We start from the raw sequence: 18,316 nt of genomic DNA on the forward strand, positions 1-18,316 counted from the left end.
TTTTCTCTGAAGCTGAATGCTGACAATAGCAGGTGTTGAATAAAAAAAACACAAAGTTGTGTTGCAGCTGTATTCTCATATCTTTACAATCTGTTCATCTCTTTGGCTTTTTTTCCGATGTTGCTGGAATTGCTGGAACCTGGAACAGTCGCAGAACGAAGGAAAAGAAAGATGTCTTTTTTCCCACCAGCTCAGACCGAACACCAATTCTGACTGAGCAAAGTGTAGCAATACTTCTTTCATCATTGTCCTTTTTTTAACATCAGGATGATCCGATTTAAGACTTCAAGGCACAGCATAATGACATTTTCTCTAAACATTTTGTCTTAAAGAGTTATACCAACTATAGAGTAATAATATACATCATGTTAGAAAATAAAATCTTCTTTTCGAGTTCCAATCAAACACAACCACTTTTTGCAACCAGAGTAGTTAAACTCCAGGATCCGTCCAAGTTCCCGATGGGCGTGGGCAAGTAAGCATAATCAATAGATTCACTAACAGAACAATAGTACCACGTAATCCCTCCTCGTGGTCGTCTACATCTGCCTTCTAGCTCTCAGTCTTCCATCCACGGTAGGTACTGTCCTGGGCACACGATCTTGGTCTGGCACGGTGTCTTAAGCTTGTGTCCATCCAATCATGGTGCTGACATTAGGTCACCTGGCCAAAATCATGCTGGGTTCACGTGAACATCTCATGGGGTGTACGTGCCTCACACACACAAACACACCTTCCTTGAGACAGTCCGTTATCTCGTGTACGTGCAGGACAGTAGTACACATCTTGTCCTTGAGACACTCACGTGATCCTGGGAAACTCATGAGTTTCAGTCCAGCTGCCCACAACACACTTAACTTAAAAGTTAACCCGTTCGCAACATCTATTATGATTCTAACATTATATAATAATAATAATAATAATCCTTGCATTTGATATAGCGCTTTTCACGTCGGGAGGACGTCCCAAAGCGCTTCACAGAACACACTGTAAAGTGAATTGACTGTATATTTGTGGGCGAACGCGGCAGCCAATTGCGCACAGCAATGTCCCACAAACAGTAATGGATTGAAAATAACCAATTTATTATTGTTTTGTGGTTTTGGAGGGATTATTATTAGGCGTGTGGAGTAAGGAAACTTGCCCAAGGTTTCGCCCTGCCTGGAATTGAACTCAGGTCTCTCGCTTGCAAAGCGAGTGCTCAATTATGCAAAAAGTGTAAATTCTAACAATCACCCTTGGGTAAAAAATCTATAATTCAGCTCAATTTAATTAGACTTATAATTAATTACTGCAATACCACTGTTAAGCACTCTGAGACACTACCCTGAGTAAAGTGCGCTATATAAACGCAGGTTGTTGTTGTTGTTACTTTTTTTTTTCGTCAGCCGGGTCAGACAGACAATGCGGAAACCCATCACGATGCTTAAGAGTATCCAAATCATTCTGAGTTTACCATGCATCCCACCTACATATGGAAATCCCAGAGATAGATTATTGGAATGGAATGCACACTCTTTCCCTGGAATTGTTATTCCACGCTGTAGCTAACAAACATAAGCATTCGATACACTGAGCCAGACTCACACAAAAAGCCTGGTTGATACCAGTGCCCCTTTCAACTTCTAATTTTTTAATCACAAAATCACAAGATTGGTTTGGATGAAGAAGTCTCTTCGGCCCATCCAATTTCATCTTTCCAGAACACCCACCACACTGTCTCCCCATCACATTAAATAAGTACTGCAACCTGGTCTCTACCATCTTTCCTGTTCCAGTCGATCATTACCCTTAATCCTCTTGACATGGAAGGCTCTATTCAAATATAATTTGCTGTTGTTGTTGTTAATCGCATCTCCATCTGAACTCTAATTCAGAACTATTCTTATATTTTTATTCTTTCTTCAAATCCAAGTGGAAAATTAGTGTTGAACATTTTTCCTCTAATCTACTACTAGAGATGATTTTGATTTTCTCACTAAAATCAACTTCCAAACCCTCTGTTGCGTGGAACCTGCACAGTAGTGTTCAAAGCAAATTGAATTCATTTGTGTGAAGAAGTCTGCCCTCGTTCTTAACTTTTCTTCCTTGCTATAATTATTTCCCCAGCACTTTCCAAATCCCTCTGTAGCTATTGGTGCAGTAAATGAAGGTTTTCATTTGAAATTTCTTTAATTTCTAATTTCAAATGATCATACATTTCAAGCAGATTGAATGAATCTAAATTGCAAAAATCTGCAAAGAATGTACAGCACGGAAACAGGCCCTTTGGTCCAACCAGTCTGTCCCGGTGTTTATACATCATTCCACACCAGTCTTACCCCCAATTTATGCGAAGAGAGAATTACTTCAATTTTCAAAGTTGCTAAACAAACTCAGTTCCTCAGGGACATCCAAGCCAAACCAAGGCAAATCAACTGCCAGACAGAAAATATAAAAGCTAGATTATATCAATGCATTAGGCTTTCTTTCCGAAGTCACAATAAGGATTAGGAGTCCAAGCATGATACACAGGCACAATGACATTTCACTTTCGGATTCATAAAATAAGGTGCATGCTTGCTCCAAGGCTTCAACTGAGTTTCAGATGAAAGAATTTGCTAATCGGGTCCATCTCAGTCATCACATCACATTGCAATAGGATTCCATCATCCTCCTTCTCTGCTGTAAAAGTTAGTGCACACTTGAAACTTCCATCTGGAAGGGCTATCTTTTTAACAACATCTTCCTTTTCATAAGGGTATACACCCTTAAACCAAGTGATGTGCGTGCTGTCCATGGGGTGCCCTTTAATAGTGCAGGCCACAGTAACAGGCTGACCAGCTTTCGGATTTTCTGTTTCACACCTGATGTCCGAGACAAAATCCATGTCCTCTGCTGGGAAAAAAGTAAAAACAAGCCTTTGGTAAAGAATTAAATGCAGTCAGTCATATCTATGTTTTAGGTAACTCGTTCTTGAAGATGAACACATTGTTCTATTGATACATTGTGCCGTGGAGTCCTTGTCCCTTACAAATCCTAGTTACCATTGCTCTCGTCTATCACGAGTGAACATTTCCCTGGGGTTTCCCCGGGTTATGTGCATTATGTCAATGGTAGTATTGCTCTTGTGGAAGAGACAATTCCTTAGGAATCTCTCCGACAAATACACTTCTCCTGGTGCCCAATAGTGGCATGGTTGTTTACAGGATGTTACAGAAATCGAATAGCCAGAAAGTCTTCTGGATGAAGAGAGGAAGCCATGAAAGTGAGAGAGAAGACATGATTGTAACTCAGCATCTTAATTGAACATCTATGAAGCTACCATGAGTCTCCAGCTAGGATGACCTTTCTCTTTTCAGCTTTGGCTTTCAGGGTCGAGTCCTTGCCTAGACCTCCAATTCTCATTAATGAGCCATAAAAGCTGCTCAGCAATGTTCAATGCCTTGGATTAACTGCAGACCTGCATTGATGTCTCGGTGTGTCTCCTCAGATCCAGTTAACCTCCAGGGAGACCCTACTTACCATGAGGGCCATTTAGATAATTCAGAGCATGCTAAATCTTGTGTATATTGGGTATTCTGGAAAGATGAGATCAAATGAGTCAAATGGCCCTCCTCATTTGAACTCACTTGTGAAAGTAATAGGTGCAAGTTGACAGAAATATCAAAAAACAGAAACTTGGTAAAATTTAAGAGTATTTTACCTTCATCATCGGATTTCATTTCATCAGATACAGGTTCATCCACCTCATCATCATCACCATCTTAAATGGGAAACAAGAATATTAGACTGGGCATATTATCAGCGGGATCACGCAAGTAGTTTCAATAAGTTAAACAGCAGTAGCTTTCAACATTAAAGTAACTTAAATCATCCAATGTAAACTGTGGGGTGGATTCTACATGATTTTGTAGCTAACAAATTAGGAATCACAAGATTCGGACTTGGAAATGCTGAATCAACTCAATCCATTTTCGGATGCGGCTCTCTCGAGTCAGCAAACCAAATGTAGGGTTACCAGAAGACGATCCCTTTTAGATTTCTTATGAAATCCCATTAAGTAATGTCGCAAAATTGACCCCAGCATTTCCAACATATCAGCACATGAGTTATGAAGCACGCAAAATTACGGACAGTGGCAGCGTTCAGACACTTCACTGTGTTATGGAAAGTCCATGTCATGAACCCATTTAATGAACTATCAAACCCCTCCACAATCTTTTCCATTGTAAACTTCTCTGTGAGGACAGTAGGGCATGCATAACTAGGGGCAATGCATCTGGGCGATGGAGGGGGAAGAGGGGGAAATAAATCTGGCAGAGTTCTCACTCCTGATCCATGGAATTAGTTCAAGATCTTGCTCAGTTGTGCTATACCTTACACAAGAGTCATCTGGTAATTCCTGCTAACATTCATGAATGAAGAACTGAGGCATGATGAAGCCATAGCCTGTGGAGCATGTTCCAAAACATGCCTTTGTGAACTTTTACTTCTAAGGAAAAAATTGAGAAATATTTAGGCTGTTTCTCCTGGAACAAAGAAGGTTGAAAGGAGACCCGATGGTTGTTTTTAAAAATATGAATGGTTTTGAAGAAGTGAACAGGAAGAAGCTATTTCCACTAGTTGGTGAGGTGGTAACTAGATAGCGCAGGTTTAAGGCAATTACCAAAGGAGCAAAGCAAATGGGTTACCCAGAGGGGTGTTAAGATATGGAATTCCCTACTGGAAGCCACGGTTTAGCCACAATCTCCATACGCTTTTAGGGATATGTAAAAGAGTGTGGGAGAAAAGGTAAGAGAATGGAATTAAGCAGATAGCATGGTCAGAGATCCAGCCAGGTACAATGAGCCACATGACCACCTTCTATGCTGCAAATTTTTATGGTTCCATGATTTTCGAGAGTTTAGCCAGGTGACTGACACATCTAGAAACACATTACCTCATGTTTCAGTGTATCCAAATCAGACAGAGTTTCACCTATGTTTGCCACCTATAATGAAAACCTCCCCTTGTCTAGCAGGGAATTTGCATTCTTTCCTTGGAGACACACATCTTGCGTACCCAATCTGGACAGAATGCATTAGGTCCAGATTGGCAAGAGCCAAGGCTTGTGGACCCCACAGTGTGCTTGGGTTACTTCAGTAGTTAAACCAGCTTTTGATAGCTTGCCATTGAAAACACTACCTGGCAAGCTTTCTGCTGCTGTTCAGTTAGAACCACCCTAAGCATGAGGGCTTTGGCTTGCACATTAAACAGGAGCTGAGTAGCAAGAATCCCTACCCCACAGTGGGAGAATAGGGATCAAAGGTAGAATTTGGTAGCAATAAAGCATCTGGAGGGTTTTGCAGTGAATCGGGATGGGATAGAGTGACATTTACCTCTGATACACAAAATGAAATCCTTCTCCTGAATCTCCTTTGTTTCTTCGTGAGTGACCTCACACCTGAACTCGCATTTCTGATCATCTAAAGTGGCCTGAAAGTCTATCTTCGAAATGGAAGAAAAGAGACCATTTTCAGCCACTTGCGGAAGGCTATTGATCACAGTCCCTGTGTAAGGCTTCCATTTTTTGAACCATTTCACAGTGATACCACTGGGTACGTAGTTGCTCAGCGAAATGCTCAGTGATACTGCTTGATTGACTTGCGGTGACACGGGATCAACTTTAATTTTGGACACTTGCGGAGAAAAGGCTGAGGAAACAGAAAAACGTGCACAAATGTTAGTCAAGAAAGCAGGTAAACACAGTATTTATTGTGATTTTTTATGGCTGTGAATATAAGTATACTCCAATTTGTTGAAGTGCCACAAATCTGAGGAAAATAATTCCATGCATCTATAATAAGAGACAAAAATGTTCTGGGCTGCAGAACCATACCTGGAAAACTGACAAAGGCATTTTTCACGATTGGCTTGGTAAATTTCATATGTTCGACACGGAAAGAAAATTCCTTTTCGTAATCCTGGGCATTTGGCACCAGTTTCAGGCTAGAAGAAAACCGATAGCATCCACCTTCATCTGGATCAGGACCCTGATTAGTGATCCCTTCGTAGATCTTATTGTTCTGCTTAAGCCATGATGTTGTGATGCTCTGAGTTGTGAAGTTGCTCACATTGCAGGTGAGAACAAGTTCCTTGCCATACACAGGCTCTGGCGGCTCAAGTATGATGTCGGAAATTGATGGGATTCCTGTTTAAAAATCGAACAGATGGGATATTGTTGATAAATTTTAGGTCTGCAATTTCACATCATCTTAGCCTTTGGGATCATTTTGCCTTGAAAATCAAGATGGCACAGAATTGTGGAAAATTGTTTGATTTAGTTGTCATTTTAAAGATCCACTTATATAAAAAAAGGTTCCAAATTAAGACTGGGTTTAAAACATTACACATCTCGGGGTAATGTTAAATTTCAAGACAACCTGGTCTCAAAGGCTACGACTAGGAATTTCAAGGCACCTTTCTTCCTTTTAAAAGATCAAACGGCAGAATGAAGAGAGCCTTCAGCTATTTTGTTCAAGGCCAAGATTAAATGTATAAAAAAATAACCTGTGCACTTGGTATAGCGCCTTATCACATTGTTGAAATGGCTCAAGCACTTCATAGGATCTACTGTTGTGTAGTGAGTGTGTATTTGTCAACAAATGTAGCAATACATTTGAGCACAGCAATGTCCCACAAATAGCCCAGAAAGTGAACAACTACATTTTATCTTTAGGATTGTTGATCAGGACAATGGAAAAATTCCCATGAAATATCATAGTGCCACGGTATCTTTAATGTCTATCCGACAGGCAGACTGGACCTTGGTTTAACATCGCATCTGAAGGACCTCTGACAATGTAGTGCTTCCCCCAGCACCGCACTGGAGTATCACTTTAAAATATGTGCACAAAATGGGGCCTTGAACAAACAAGCTTTTGACTGAGCAAGGATGCTACGAACTGAGCCAGGCTGATCGGAATGATACACACTTAGAAAGAAAATAGTCATTAAACCCAAGTTGCTATAAATTACATTGCTGAATTGCTGAAAATAATTGGATCATTTTTGTTTAGAAACACCACTGTGTAAAATGAATGCGGGCTCAATAATCACATCTGGACATGGATACCAGGAATACATTCCTGTAGGGCAGCTTAGCTAGCAGGTTTGCACATCTAAATCGATGATAAAACTCATGTGAAACACCACACGTCTGTCCACTGATAAAATATTATTTGTCACAGTTAAAATTCTATAACTATAAATTTACATTTGTAGCTAAAATAATATTTACCCTTTAAGTTCAACATCCGGCTGATCCTCTGTGGCTTACTGGAGGTTTCCACATGAAGAATTTCCATTGTGTATTCAGTGCCATGATCCAGTTCTGTTGGAATGAACGTCCACTTGGACTTGCGATAATACAGTCCGGTACTCAAATCTTGTTCAGTATCTTCACTTTCGAATTTTTGTCCTGTTATATCGAAACCCCGAATCCAGGAAATTTTATTTTCCTTTGGATAGAAGTCATATGCCTTGCAGGACAGAGTAACGGATTTCCCTGCCTCCGGCGAGGGTGGATCAATTTCAATCTCCATCAGTTTGGGCGCAGATACTTTATTTGGAACAAGAAAAAATTAGTCAATTGCACATTGACAAACAAAATAATCAACTGGTTCACATTACTGGGTAGTATTCAAACAAAATAACACCCCAAACCTTCAATATTTTAATAATAATAATAATGCATAATTATCCTAGTGCCTCATCACGTCGTTGAGTTATCTCAAAGTGCTTCACAAATTATCCTGCATAGAATCATAGAATTATACAGGACAGAAGGAGACCATTCGGCTCTTGTGTCTGTGCCAGCTCTTTGAAAAGAGCTATTCAATCCCACTCCCCCGCTCTCACCCCATAGCTCTGCAAACTTGTCCTCCCCAAATAATTATCTACTTCTCTCTTAAAAGTTGTTATCGAATTGGCTTCCACAACCCTTTCATGCAATACATTCCAGATCTGAACAACTCGCTGTGCGAAAAGTTTTCTCCTCACCTCCCGTTTCTTTTAACAACTACTTTAAATTGGTGCCCTCAGGTTACCGACCCACCCACCAGTGGAATTAGTTTCTCCTTGTTCACCCTATCGAATCCCCTCATAATTTTGAAAACTTCCATTAAGTCTCCTCTTAACCTGCTCTGCTCCCAGGAGAAGGGAGAGTTTCCCAGTGTCCTGACCAATAATCCCCCATATAAAGTTGGTCATTCACTTTATGATTTTTGTCGGAGATTACTGTATACAAATTGGCTGCCGTCTTTTGCCTACAAATACAGTCACTACACTTCCTAGTAAATCACGTGAAGCTCCTTGACATGTCCTGATGATGTGATAAGGCGCTATATCAGAAGTAAGAATTATTATCTTCTGAATTCGTAACCAAAACATAATGGTCCCTCCCTTCGTCTGGTTCAACTGATCCATAATTGTATAAAAGGTTGAATGACAGAATTGTTAGAAGTAGGCTTTGTGCTTTATCCTCTAAGAAACCCATTCATATTTATATAAGTAGCAAAACACTTTGGAATTTTATGCAAGATTCATTTATACATTTGCGATTTTATATCTGTCTATGAAAAATAACCAATGAAATGTTACAAAAAAATCATAACATTTCATAGCAAATTGAATACCTCACTCTGCTATTTAGCACATTTCATAGAATATACAAAATGATGATCAACAGCGATCCTGACTGCACAGAATTAATACTCACCCAAACGGTCAAGAACCCAATGGATCTCCGCCGGTTCTGTTAGGCTCTCGTGGTACATTTTACAAACATACTTGCTGTCAACATCCTTTCTCGTGGCTACAGTCGTCATGTTAGATGTAAAATAGAACAACGCATTGTTTCCCAACATAGGCTCACTATCTTCCGATTCTAATGGGTTCTGCTCATTGTCCTTAAACCATTCAGCTCTGATTGTTTTGGGGTAAAAGAAATTGACCCGGCAGCTTAATTTCAAAGACTCTCCTGCCACTGGTGTTTTGGGGACTGACTGAATCTGCTCCAGTTTGGGTGTGCCTGAAAGCGGAACAATATGAACACAGCAATTAAATACAAGGACATTGCAGACATTTTGGAATTAAAATAGGAATTTTTCTTTTTGTCTGTTCATTTTAAGCCACATAATTTTTCTTTGATATGTTAGGTAATATTCCCCCAATTACCACCCCACCCCATCCCAACCCCCCCCCCCACACACACACACACATCCACAGCACCCTCCAGTATAATTAGCAAGTGTAGGTTTATAAGAGGCATGGCTTGGGGGCTACCGCATTACTAGAACCAGCTAAAACTCCGAGCACGACATTGCGAACACTGCTAGGCTTCCTTGCTTGTACAGTTCTGATCAACCTGCCCATTCAGCCTTTGACTTGCAAGGTTAACAGAATCACTGCCTCCAGAACCTCTTAACTAGAGCAAAATTAAAGTATTTCACTCCTGCAGTTCAGAGTTGTTTCAGTAAACTTTAAACATAAAGCATTTTTTAAAATAAACCTACCTTTAATATCCAGCTTAGTTTCTCTTTTTTCAACCTTGTCAGTGGCCTCATGATGCACCTCACAAACATACTTTATTCCCATGTCTTCCTGAATATCTGGTATAATATTCAATACACTGATGACGCTATATGTTTTATCCTCATACTGCATCTCACTGATGTAATGGTTAAACTTATTCGTCTGACTGGGGTTGGTTTCGAGCAACCTCTTTGTGTCTTTGTCGAGGTAAGCAATTTCTTTCTTGTTGCCAGCACCCCAGAGTTGGTACCAAATGATTTTCAATGGTTTTGGTTTAAATCCATTGATGGAACAGGCCAAGGACACCAGCTCATTGTGAATGATGCGAGGTGGCAGCAAAATGTCCGAAATCTTCGGTGGAACTTTGGGAAAGAAAAATAGCAGAACAATGCATCAGAAAAGGAAAAGGTCCCATTTGCTGATTGGAATTTTCTCTGAATAAGCCACAGTTAAAAGGTAGCAATGCTTTTCCTGAAGAAATGCAAAACGATTTGAGATTTCTTACTTTTATGTAATCAAAGTGCTATGTAAATAATACTAAGAATCTTGCAATTGATATAGCATTATGTCTTTGAGATGCTTCACAGTGCTTCACAGAATATGCTATAAAGTGGATTGACTGTAGAATTTGTGGGCGAAGCGAGGCAACCAATTATGCTCAGCAGTATAATAATAACAATAATAATGCTTATATTTGGTATAACACCTTCCATGTCGGTAGGACTTCCCAAAGTACTTCACAGAATATACTGTAAAGTGCAGTGACTGTGTATTTTATGGGTGAATGCTACGGCCAATTTGTTCATAGACAAATTTTATTTGGGTGATTGTTGGCCAGGACACTGGGAGAAACTCCTTTCTCTTTTCAAATAATGCTATGGACTCTTTGATATCCACCTGAACAGGCAGACATGGCCTTGATTTTTAATCTCATGCAAAGGAAGGCACCTCGAACAACTCAGCACATCCCAGCAACTTATTGGAAAGTCATCTTGGATTATATGAGTTCCAAGTCTCGGCACGGGGCTTGAACCCACAACCTTCTGATGAGAGTGCTACCAACGGAGATAGGAATGATCATTGTAACTTTTGCTAAATTTCCAGATTACCAGCAAGGCATTTTCACATTAAGATGTTCACAGTAAAATCCTGTGAAGCACTTTCAGACATCTCAACAACAAATGTAAGGATTATTATTATTATATCATGCGGAATCACGTGAAAAGTGTTAAATCATTTAGTTACCTCCAACGACCTCCAGAGTTATCTTCTCCTCCATCGCAATCCAAAGAGTTTCATGCTGCACTTCAAAGGTTAATTCCATCCCGTTATCGCTGTACATGTCGGGCCACATTTTAATGACACAATTCACAGTGGAATTCCCATCTTTCAAACTAGTAAGTGAGAAATTGGGAGTAAAGGATTCATCACAACAGCCCTTTCCATTTGAGAGAAGATTCGCTTCCTCATCAGGATTTTTCAACATAGTATTGCTCCAACAATAAATTTTCTTCTTTTCCTGTTCGCTTCTTTTGACCCATAAAGTGATGGAAATCTTAACCGGTCTAAAACCAATAACTTGGCAACTTATTAAGGCTTCTTCTTGGTGTCTAATAGTGGCAGGTTTGCTGATTTTAGTGAATTTTGGAGAAACTGAGGAAAGAAAACAGGAGTTAAAACCAGATATTCGAGTGTTTGCATGTGTTTGCTCTGTGTGCGCACTGCCACCTAAGCGCTGATTCCAGTAAGAAAATAGAATGGGAGACACTGTTTCATACGTGCACATTAGAACAACTTTAACCCTTCTGCCCTCATGCTCTGGGACTCCGGCTCACCCACTTCCCTCAATACCTATCTTTTCAACTGTGCTTTTACTTAGAATCTCTGGCCCAACTAGTCCTTGCTGGTGTTTATTCTCCACACAAGTCTCCACACACTCCATGTTCCCTCCCATACCCTTCTATCCCCTTCTCCCTCAAGCGTTACATAGCTTCCTCTTAGGTTCAAGCACCTCAAAATGTTAAAACAATTTTGCACGTCAACCTAACATGAAATTTGATATATAAATATAAACTGATGTTCCTGTACTTATGCATTTCACAATGGATTTAAGAGGAAACTCGATCCATACATGAGAAAAAAAGGGAGGAATGAACAGCAGATTAGACACAAGATCACATTGAACAGATTCCTAGCACGTTGTAAACTGAAAGCCTCCAACCAAGCAACACTTTACCTTTTTTAAAACGTGTTGTATAAACGAAGAACAGTCCAGCAAATGCCAACGTGCTCAGGATCAAGGTTCCAATTATAGCCCCAGCAATCGCTCCTCCCGATGTTTTCTCTGGTTCTGAAACATAACAAATAACAAGGTACAGTCTTCGAGGCAAAGGCAGCATCACAAGCAACATGGTGTCTAACGCATGGCAAATTTCTCCGCCAGAAAGGATCTAAAGTTCCAACAAATGAGCTGGAAAACCAATCACAACTTTCAGGATTCGAGAGCCAATATTATTTCTTTCTTCGAAACTCAAATCGAGAATCACAATCCAAAAGCCAAAATGAATGCCACAAGTCTGACTTTGCACCTAAGACCTTGCATCTAAAAGTGCAAACTGATTTTTATAGCTTCGTACACGATTCACAAGAGACGTTCATTTCGTTACTTTACTCATGAAATAGAATCATGGAAATTTACAGATCAGGAGAGGCCAGCCCTTTGAGTCTGCACCAGCTCTCAGAGCAAGCTTTTTGTTTGATCCCACTGCCCCGTTTTTCCCCCACCCCTTTCAAGGCTTTTTTTTTATATACCCGTCTACTTTCCTCTGGAAACCCACAATGAACTCTTGCCTCTAACAGAGCCGTTCCACATCCCAACAGCTCTCTGTGTGTGAAAATATTTCTCCTAAGATCGCCTTTCACTCTTCTTGCAGCTATCTGATATCTATTTACCTTTCACGGTGAGTTTGGCCTCTGTTATCCATGGGCTACTAAATGTTTTGTGCCGAACCTCACACTTGTAGATGGCCCCATTGTCAACCATTGTTGGTTCAATCCGTATCACACTGGACACATTGAACGTTCCATCTTTGTCAGGCACTGGAACACCTGTGCAGATATCATTGACAACTGTCTCAGTGCTTCCCGATAAGATCTTGACCCACTTGATAGTGTATTCCTGGGGATAAAACCTGATAATGTTGCACCTCACAGAGCCCTCTGAACCGCTCACCACAGTAAAGTGTTTTGTGGACAAGCTGACTCTTGGTTTAACTGCATAAAAGAAAAACATTAGGTTTAGAACAGTCACACTGAAAAACAAGCAAAGTCGCATCTTACTGCAAATGTTGTCTATTTTCCTGTCTCCGTTATTGTATATGCTTTGGAAAACCAGCTTCCATATTACTGGAATTAAAGATTTTTTTAAATTCTGCCTGATCTTAAATTTTAAGACAAAAAATTGGTGCAGAAATTTCAAATTTTCTCTCAGTTCTTTCAGGAACTGCAGAATAATCAGCTTCAATGTTAAGATTGAATTCAACAATTTGCCAAACTCTGGACCTTCTAAAGTGCTAAAAAAAACAGCAAATCTAGTCTCAGATGGAATTTCTATCCCGCAATGGTTTATCAGGCGAAGACTGGGTGGAATTCCAGGCCTCTCTAAATTGTTGGCATCTCTTTTGGAGCGGTTACTGGAAAATGAAAATTCTCTTTACAAGCTTGTTCACTGATATTGGGGTGGAGAGGATGGGGGACATGAAGCAGACTGGTGTTTGCTGAGCAAAGGTAATGGTTGGGGCTTTAGGGTTATAGAAGGTGATCACAGAGGGAGGGTGGAACAAGGCCATGATTGGATGGATAGGGTACTCAAGGGATATGATAAAAGGGTAGGGAAATGAAAGTTGCAGATCAGCCATGACCTAATAAATAATGAAATAATCTGGTCGGACTGAATGATTTAATCCTGTTCCTATCTTCTAATGCTCTTAACAACTTAACACACATCCCAATGTACAGTTTGTTGAATCTCTTTACCTGACACCAGGATTGATGCAGATTTTTCTACTTTAGAAGGGGTAATAAATATAGCACACGTGTACTGTCCCTCGTCTTCAAATTGTACTCTCAAAAGTTCAAGGGTTGCATCTCCTAGTTTTAAGAGGTCGTCTGACATCCTTACTCCTGCTTTCTTTGAAATATGTTTTCCTCCATTGAACACGTAGATTTCTTTCTTAGTCATGTTCTTGTAAGAGAACAACCACTGCACAGCCAGATTGTCAAGGTTAAGTGTATCTGAGCCATAGTTAGTTATTTTGCACTCCAGCCTAACTGCTGTGTCTAATAGCACTTCCATTGGATTTTTAAATATGGTCACGTCAAAAGAACCTGCAGACGACAGAAAACAAAATGAATATTCCAACAACTTTATACAGCGCCCTTCACTTAGAATAACATCTCAGAGCGCTTTACAATGGCAGGGTGGACAACCAAGCCAGATGGGGATGGGTGGGAGGGGGGGTGGGGGGGGAGAGAGTAAGGCTGAAACATTAATATCTAATCCAAATATCAAAGCAAAAATAAAAGTTGAGGTTCTCCAACAGATTAGTGATAACTTCGACATAATGTGCTGTGAAATTATGCCCACAAAGTTTCACCCATCCCTACCCTTCTCCACTCATTGACAAATTCAACAGCATGAGGCAATTGACTGATTTCTAAGAGTTATAAGGTGAGACTCACTCCCTCGTTTTCAAGATACTGAACCTTTCAAGCTTGTAGCTCTTACCGCAAACAATATTAAGGCACATCTGAATTGTGTTTGTGTTGGAATTTTTAGTGTTACATTGAAACTTCCATCCTTTTATGTTGGTCTACCAATGTTGCTCTGAGTGGTTTATTATTTAAAAACACACTTTTTTACATCAACAGGAAAGCACAGTAAACTTGAGGAGGGAATTGCAACATTTGATGTGACACATACACAATTGTTACTCAATTTGTAACATTGTTAACAAATGTGACATCAAACACAACTAATAATAAAATAATAATAATCCTTGCATTTGATATAGGGTTTTTCACGTCGTCTCAATGTTTCGAAGTGCTTCACAGAATAGACTGTAAAGTGAATTGACTGTACATTTGTGACCGAACGCAGCAGCCAATTGCGCACAGCAGTTTCCCACAAACAGTCATGGATTGAAAATGACCAATTTATTGTTGTTTTGTTTTGGAGGGATTATTATTAGGCGTGTGGAGTAAGAAAACTTGCCCAAGGTTTCCTCCTGTACATTGTAAAGAACTTGTAACCTAATGTTGCATTTTAAAAGTACAGACCATTGCTGAGCTAAGTTCAAACAGATTGACTTTGCTACAAGATTTCTCCTCCTGACTACAATGCCGGTCTCCCCAGCTCCACCATTCACAAAATCCAACTGATTCAAAACTCCACCGCCTCTCCCATACCAAACTCCGCACTCCCATGAGCCCAGTACTGGCCAGACTCCACTGACATCCTGTTGCTGAATGAATCGATTTCAGGATCTCTGCTCTCACCTACAAATCACTTCATGCCCAGCACCTGCCTATCTTTCCAGCCTTGTGCACATCAGTTGTCCCCTCCACCTTCTGCTTTTAGTTCATAGGCCCTAAAGCTCTGGAACTCCTTGCTTCGATCCCTCCACCTTGCCCCCTCTTGGCCCATCTTCAAATCTTACCGAAAGACCTTTTCCTTTAACCTTGTCTACATTCAATTCTTCCCAGATCTGCATCAAACTGTGCCATTGTTAAGCGCTCCGAAACACACGAAGGGCATTATATAAATGCAAGTTATGATTGTTTTTAAGTGGAATTGAGAAAGTAAGCCCAAAACAATCTTTTCAGATGCACGGAGACAGCAGAACAAGGGGACACACATTTAATGGTCAGAAAAGGCAGACTCCTCAGAGTATTTCCTTACCCTGAGGGTAATTAATAATAATAATAATAATCCTTGCATTTGATATAGCGCTTTTCACGTCGGGAGGACGTCCCAAAGCGCTTCGCAGAACACACTGTAAAGTGAATTGACTGTATATTTGTGGGGGAACGCGGCAGCCAGGTCTCTCACTTGCAAAGCAAGTGCTCTAACAACTGAGCTACAGGACTCCTAATGACTGAAGCACATTATCAGGAAGTGGAACTTTAACATACACCTGAACACGCAAATGGCACCTCAGTTTAACGTATTCAGGGGTGAATAGATCAAATGAGTCTTTATCCATACCCAGTGTGATCTACTAGTGAAAATAGCCTTTGCTCAGAGCAATTCACTCACTGGACAAAGTCAAAAAAGGGTTGGATCCCGCCTCAAGTTAGTGTTAAAAGAACCTGACATATTCACACAAGCATAGAGGCAGTACTAAAGCATCCAGATTTTTTCTTTTGCACTAAAAATCTACAGTTTGCTGAGAATTATTTTATCATGGTAACAGGAAAATATTGATTTCTCTCTCCAGCCTCTACACCTTCTCCACCACCACCACCTTCCACCCACCACCACCCAAACAACAAAAAACATAGTGCCTTAAAACAAGGCGAGTTACTTCACTACCTGCTAGGCAGAAGAGACTGCAGGAGATCAGAGCCCACATTAAGGTCGCTGCATGCAGATCGTGTCCCATGTCTCGAAGCTTCACCCTGGGATATTTTCGCCAGCCATCTCTGTTCGAAGCCATTTTATAAATCCACCAAAATTTCTGTTTAAGAATTAAGTTTCGCTTTCTCTCATGAGAGCTTACGCAAACACCCAAAAGCAGACTCAAATGATTCGAGTTACGTAGCACCACTCGGTGGTTTCCGATAGTACAGCACACAGAATTCATCCAACATATACAGTAGTTACAGAATTTAAATAATCATAATAATCCTTCCATTTGATACAACGCTTTGTCACATCTTCGAGACGTCTCAAAGAATTCACGGAATATACTGTAAAGTGAATCGACTGTATATATTGTGGGCGAAATGCAGCAGCCAATTGCCCACAGCACTGTCCCACAAGCAGTCGTGGATTGAAGTGACCAATTTATTATTTTTTTGAAAGAATTATTAACCCCGGAAAACGTTCCGCCAATCAACTAACATGCGGGTTGCTACCTTGGGCAAGTTTCCTTACTCCACATGCCTAATAATAATCCCTCCAAAACCAAAAACAATAATAAATTGGTCATTTTCAATCTACGACTGTTTGTGGGACATTGCTGTGCGCAATTGGCTGCCGCGTTCCCTCACAAATATACAGTCAATTCACTTCACAGTTTGTTCTGTGAAGCGCTTTGGGACGTCCTCCCGACGTGAAAACGCGATATCAAATGCAAGGATTATTATTACTGCTAGGTAAACCGAGGTGTGTGGAAGTAAGGAAACCTGCCCAACATTTCGCCCTGCCAGGAATTGAACCAGATCTCTCGCTTGCGAGGCAAGTGCTCTAACCACTGAGCTACAGTCTTTCTGTATGTTTAGGCATATTTAACATCATTACTTTAATTCAGGCATTAACATTCCATTGGTGTTATATTTAGCATCTTCTTCCTTTTTTTTAGAAACAAAGCAATCAGTAAAGCAAATTATATTGACCAAACTGCTTCCTACATTTGTATCTGATTCCACTTTAAGAACAATAACTAGAGGGAGTTTAATGCTTAAAATAATAATAATCATAATAAATAATCCTTGTATTTGACACAGCGTGTTGTCACACAATCCCAATCTTTCAAATGTCACACAGGTTTTGCTGTAGAGTGTAGTGACTGTATATTTTGTAGACAGGCCTGTGCCACAATTGCAATAATAGTTTTGTGCATTTGATATAGTGTCTATATTGCATTGTTCTTGCTGCTGAAGAAAATCTTCCTCGTGCCTGTCCTGAAATTGCCCTTTACAACTCTAAACCCATGTCCAGAACAGACACCAGGAAGAATTTCTTTATCCAGAGATTAGTTAATAACTGCAACAAGTTTCCAGGAAGAGTGGGTGAGACCATTGGACTCATTTTGAAAAAAAGTTTGGGATTTTACCCTGTAATGGGAAGACACGAGAGTGGGTATTCTGGAAATATGAGATCAGATGAGCTGAAAGGGCTTTTTTCATTCGAATTAATTTTGTGATCTTGTGAAAAAGACAGTATCTCAGACAATACATCACACCCCAGCACTGCACTAAAGCATCAGCTATGTGGGGCTTGAACCCACAAACTGTGGAGTCCTGTAGCTCAGTGGTTAGAGCACTCGCTTTGCAAGTGAGAGACCTGAGTTCAATTCCAGGCAGGTCAGGGCGAAACCTTGGGCAAGTTTCCTTACTCCACACAGAGCCTAATAATAATCCCTCCAAAACCAAAAACAATAATAAATTGGTCATTTTCAATCTACGACTGTTTGTGGGACACTGTTGTGCGCAATTGGCTGCCGCGTTCTCCCACAAATATACAGTCAATTCACTTTACAGTATATTCTGTTAAGCGCTTTGGGACGTCTAGAAGACGTGAAAAGCGCTATATCAAATGCAAGGATTATTATTATTATTTACAGAATTACAGGCTAAATTTAGGTCTTATTTTCAGGACATGGGATCGTATTTGACAGCCTTACCTATGTAACATGTAGCTCTGTGCTCTTCTCTTCTTTTTCTAGGGTAATATAAACAGTCCAGGTGTATAGTCCTCTCTCTTCCAGCTATATATTTGACTGATAAAGGGAGGCATTTCCTTCCAATAATTAATGAT

At 40.3% G+C, this 18,316-nt stretch overlaps 1 protein-coding gene across 2 annotated transcripts; it reads right to left on the reverse strand.

Moving 5' to 3' along the window:
• Positions 1-1,613: 1,613 nt before the first annotated feature.
• LOC103174895 lies at positions 1,614-16,330 on the reverse strand. Of its 2 annotated transcripts, none has more exons than XM_007887497.2 (12): positions 16,148-16,330; positions 13,591-13,941; positions 12,508-12,828; positions 11,792-11,905; positions 10,801-11,208; positions 9,537-9,917; positions 8,741-9,052; positions 7,262-7,582; positions 5,861-6,172; positions 5,361-5,675; positions 3,686-3,745; positions 1,614-2,877 (listed from the first exon to the last, which is right to left on the reverse strand). In XM_007887497.2, the coding sequence occupies exons 1-12, from the start codon at positions 16,269-16,271 to the stop codon at positions 2,573-2,575; spliced, it is 3,324 nt and encodes a 1,107-aa protein (XP_007885688.2). In that variant the 5' UTR covers positions 16,272-16,330; the 3' UTR covers positions 1,614-2,572. The 2 variants fall into 2 exon arrangements, with proteins under 2 accessions (XP_007885688.2, XP_007885690.2); XM_007887499.2 differs by having other exon boundaries at positions 1,614-2,874; positions 16,148-16,329.
• Positions 16,331-18,316: the final 1,986 nt, after the last annotated feature.

The sequence above is a fragment of the Callorhinchus milii genome, unplaced genomic scaffold (assembly GCF_018977255.1).
Source record: "Callorhinchus milii isolate IMCB2004 unplaced genomic scaffold, IMCB_Cmil_1.0 Scaffold17, whole genome shotgun sequence".
Taxonomy (NCBI): domain Eukaryota; kingdom Metazoa; phylum Chordata; class Chondrichthyes; order Chimaeriformes; family Callorhinchidae; genus Callorhinchus; species Callorhinchus milii.

What these genes read in the sequence shown, in the direction of transcription:
- LOC103174895 (XM_007887497.2), bottom strand. Translation starts at nt 16,271, where the DNA reads ATGGCTTCGAACAGAGATGGCTGGCGAAAATATCCCAGGGTGAAGCTT. An exon ending in CAGTCTCTTCTGCCTAGCAG is followed by an intron (nt 13,942 to 16,147) that starts GTAGTGAAGTAA and finishes TGTCGTCTGCAG; the next exon opens with GTTCTTTTGACGTGACCATA. An exon ending in GGCCAAACTCACCGTGAAAG is followed by an intron (nt 11,906 to 12,507) that starts GTAAATAGATAT and finishes GTTATGTTTCAG; the next exon opens with AACCAGAGAAAACATCGGGA.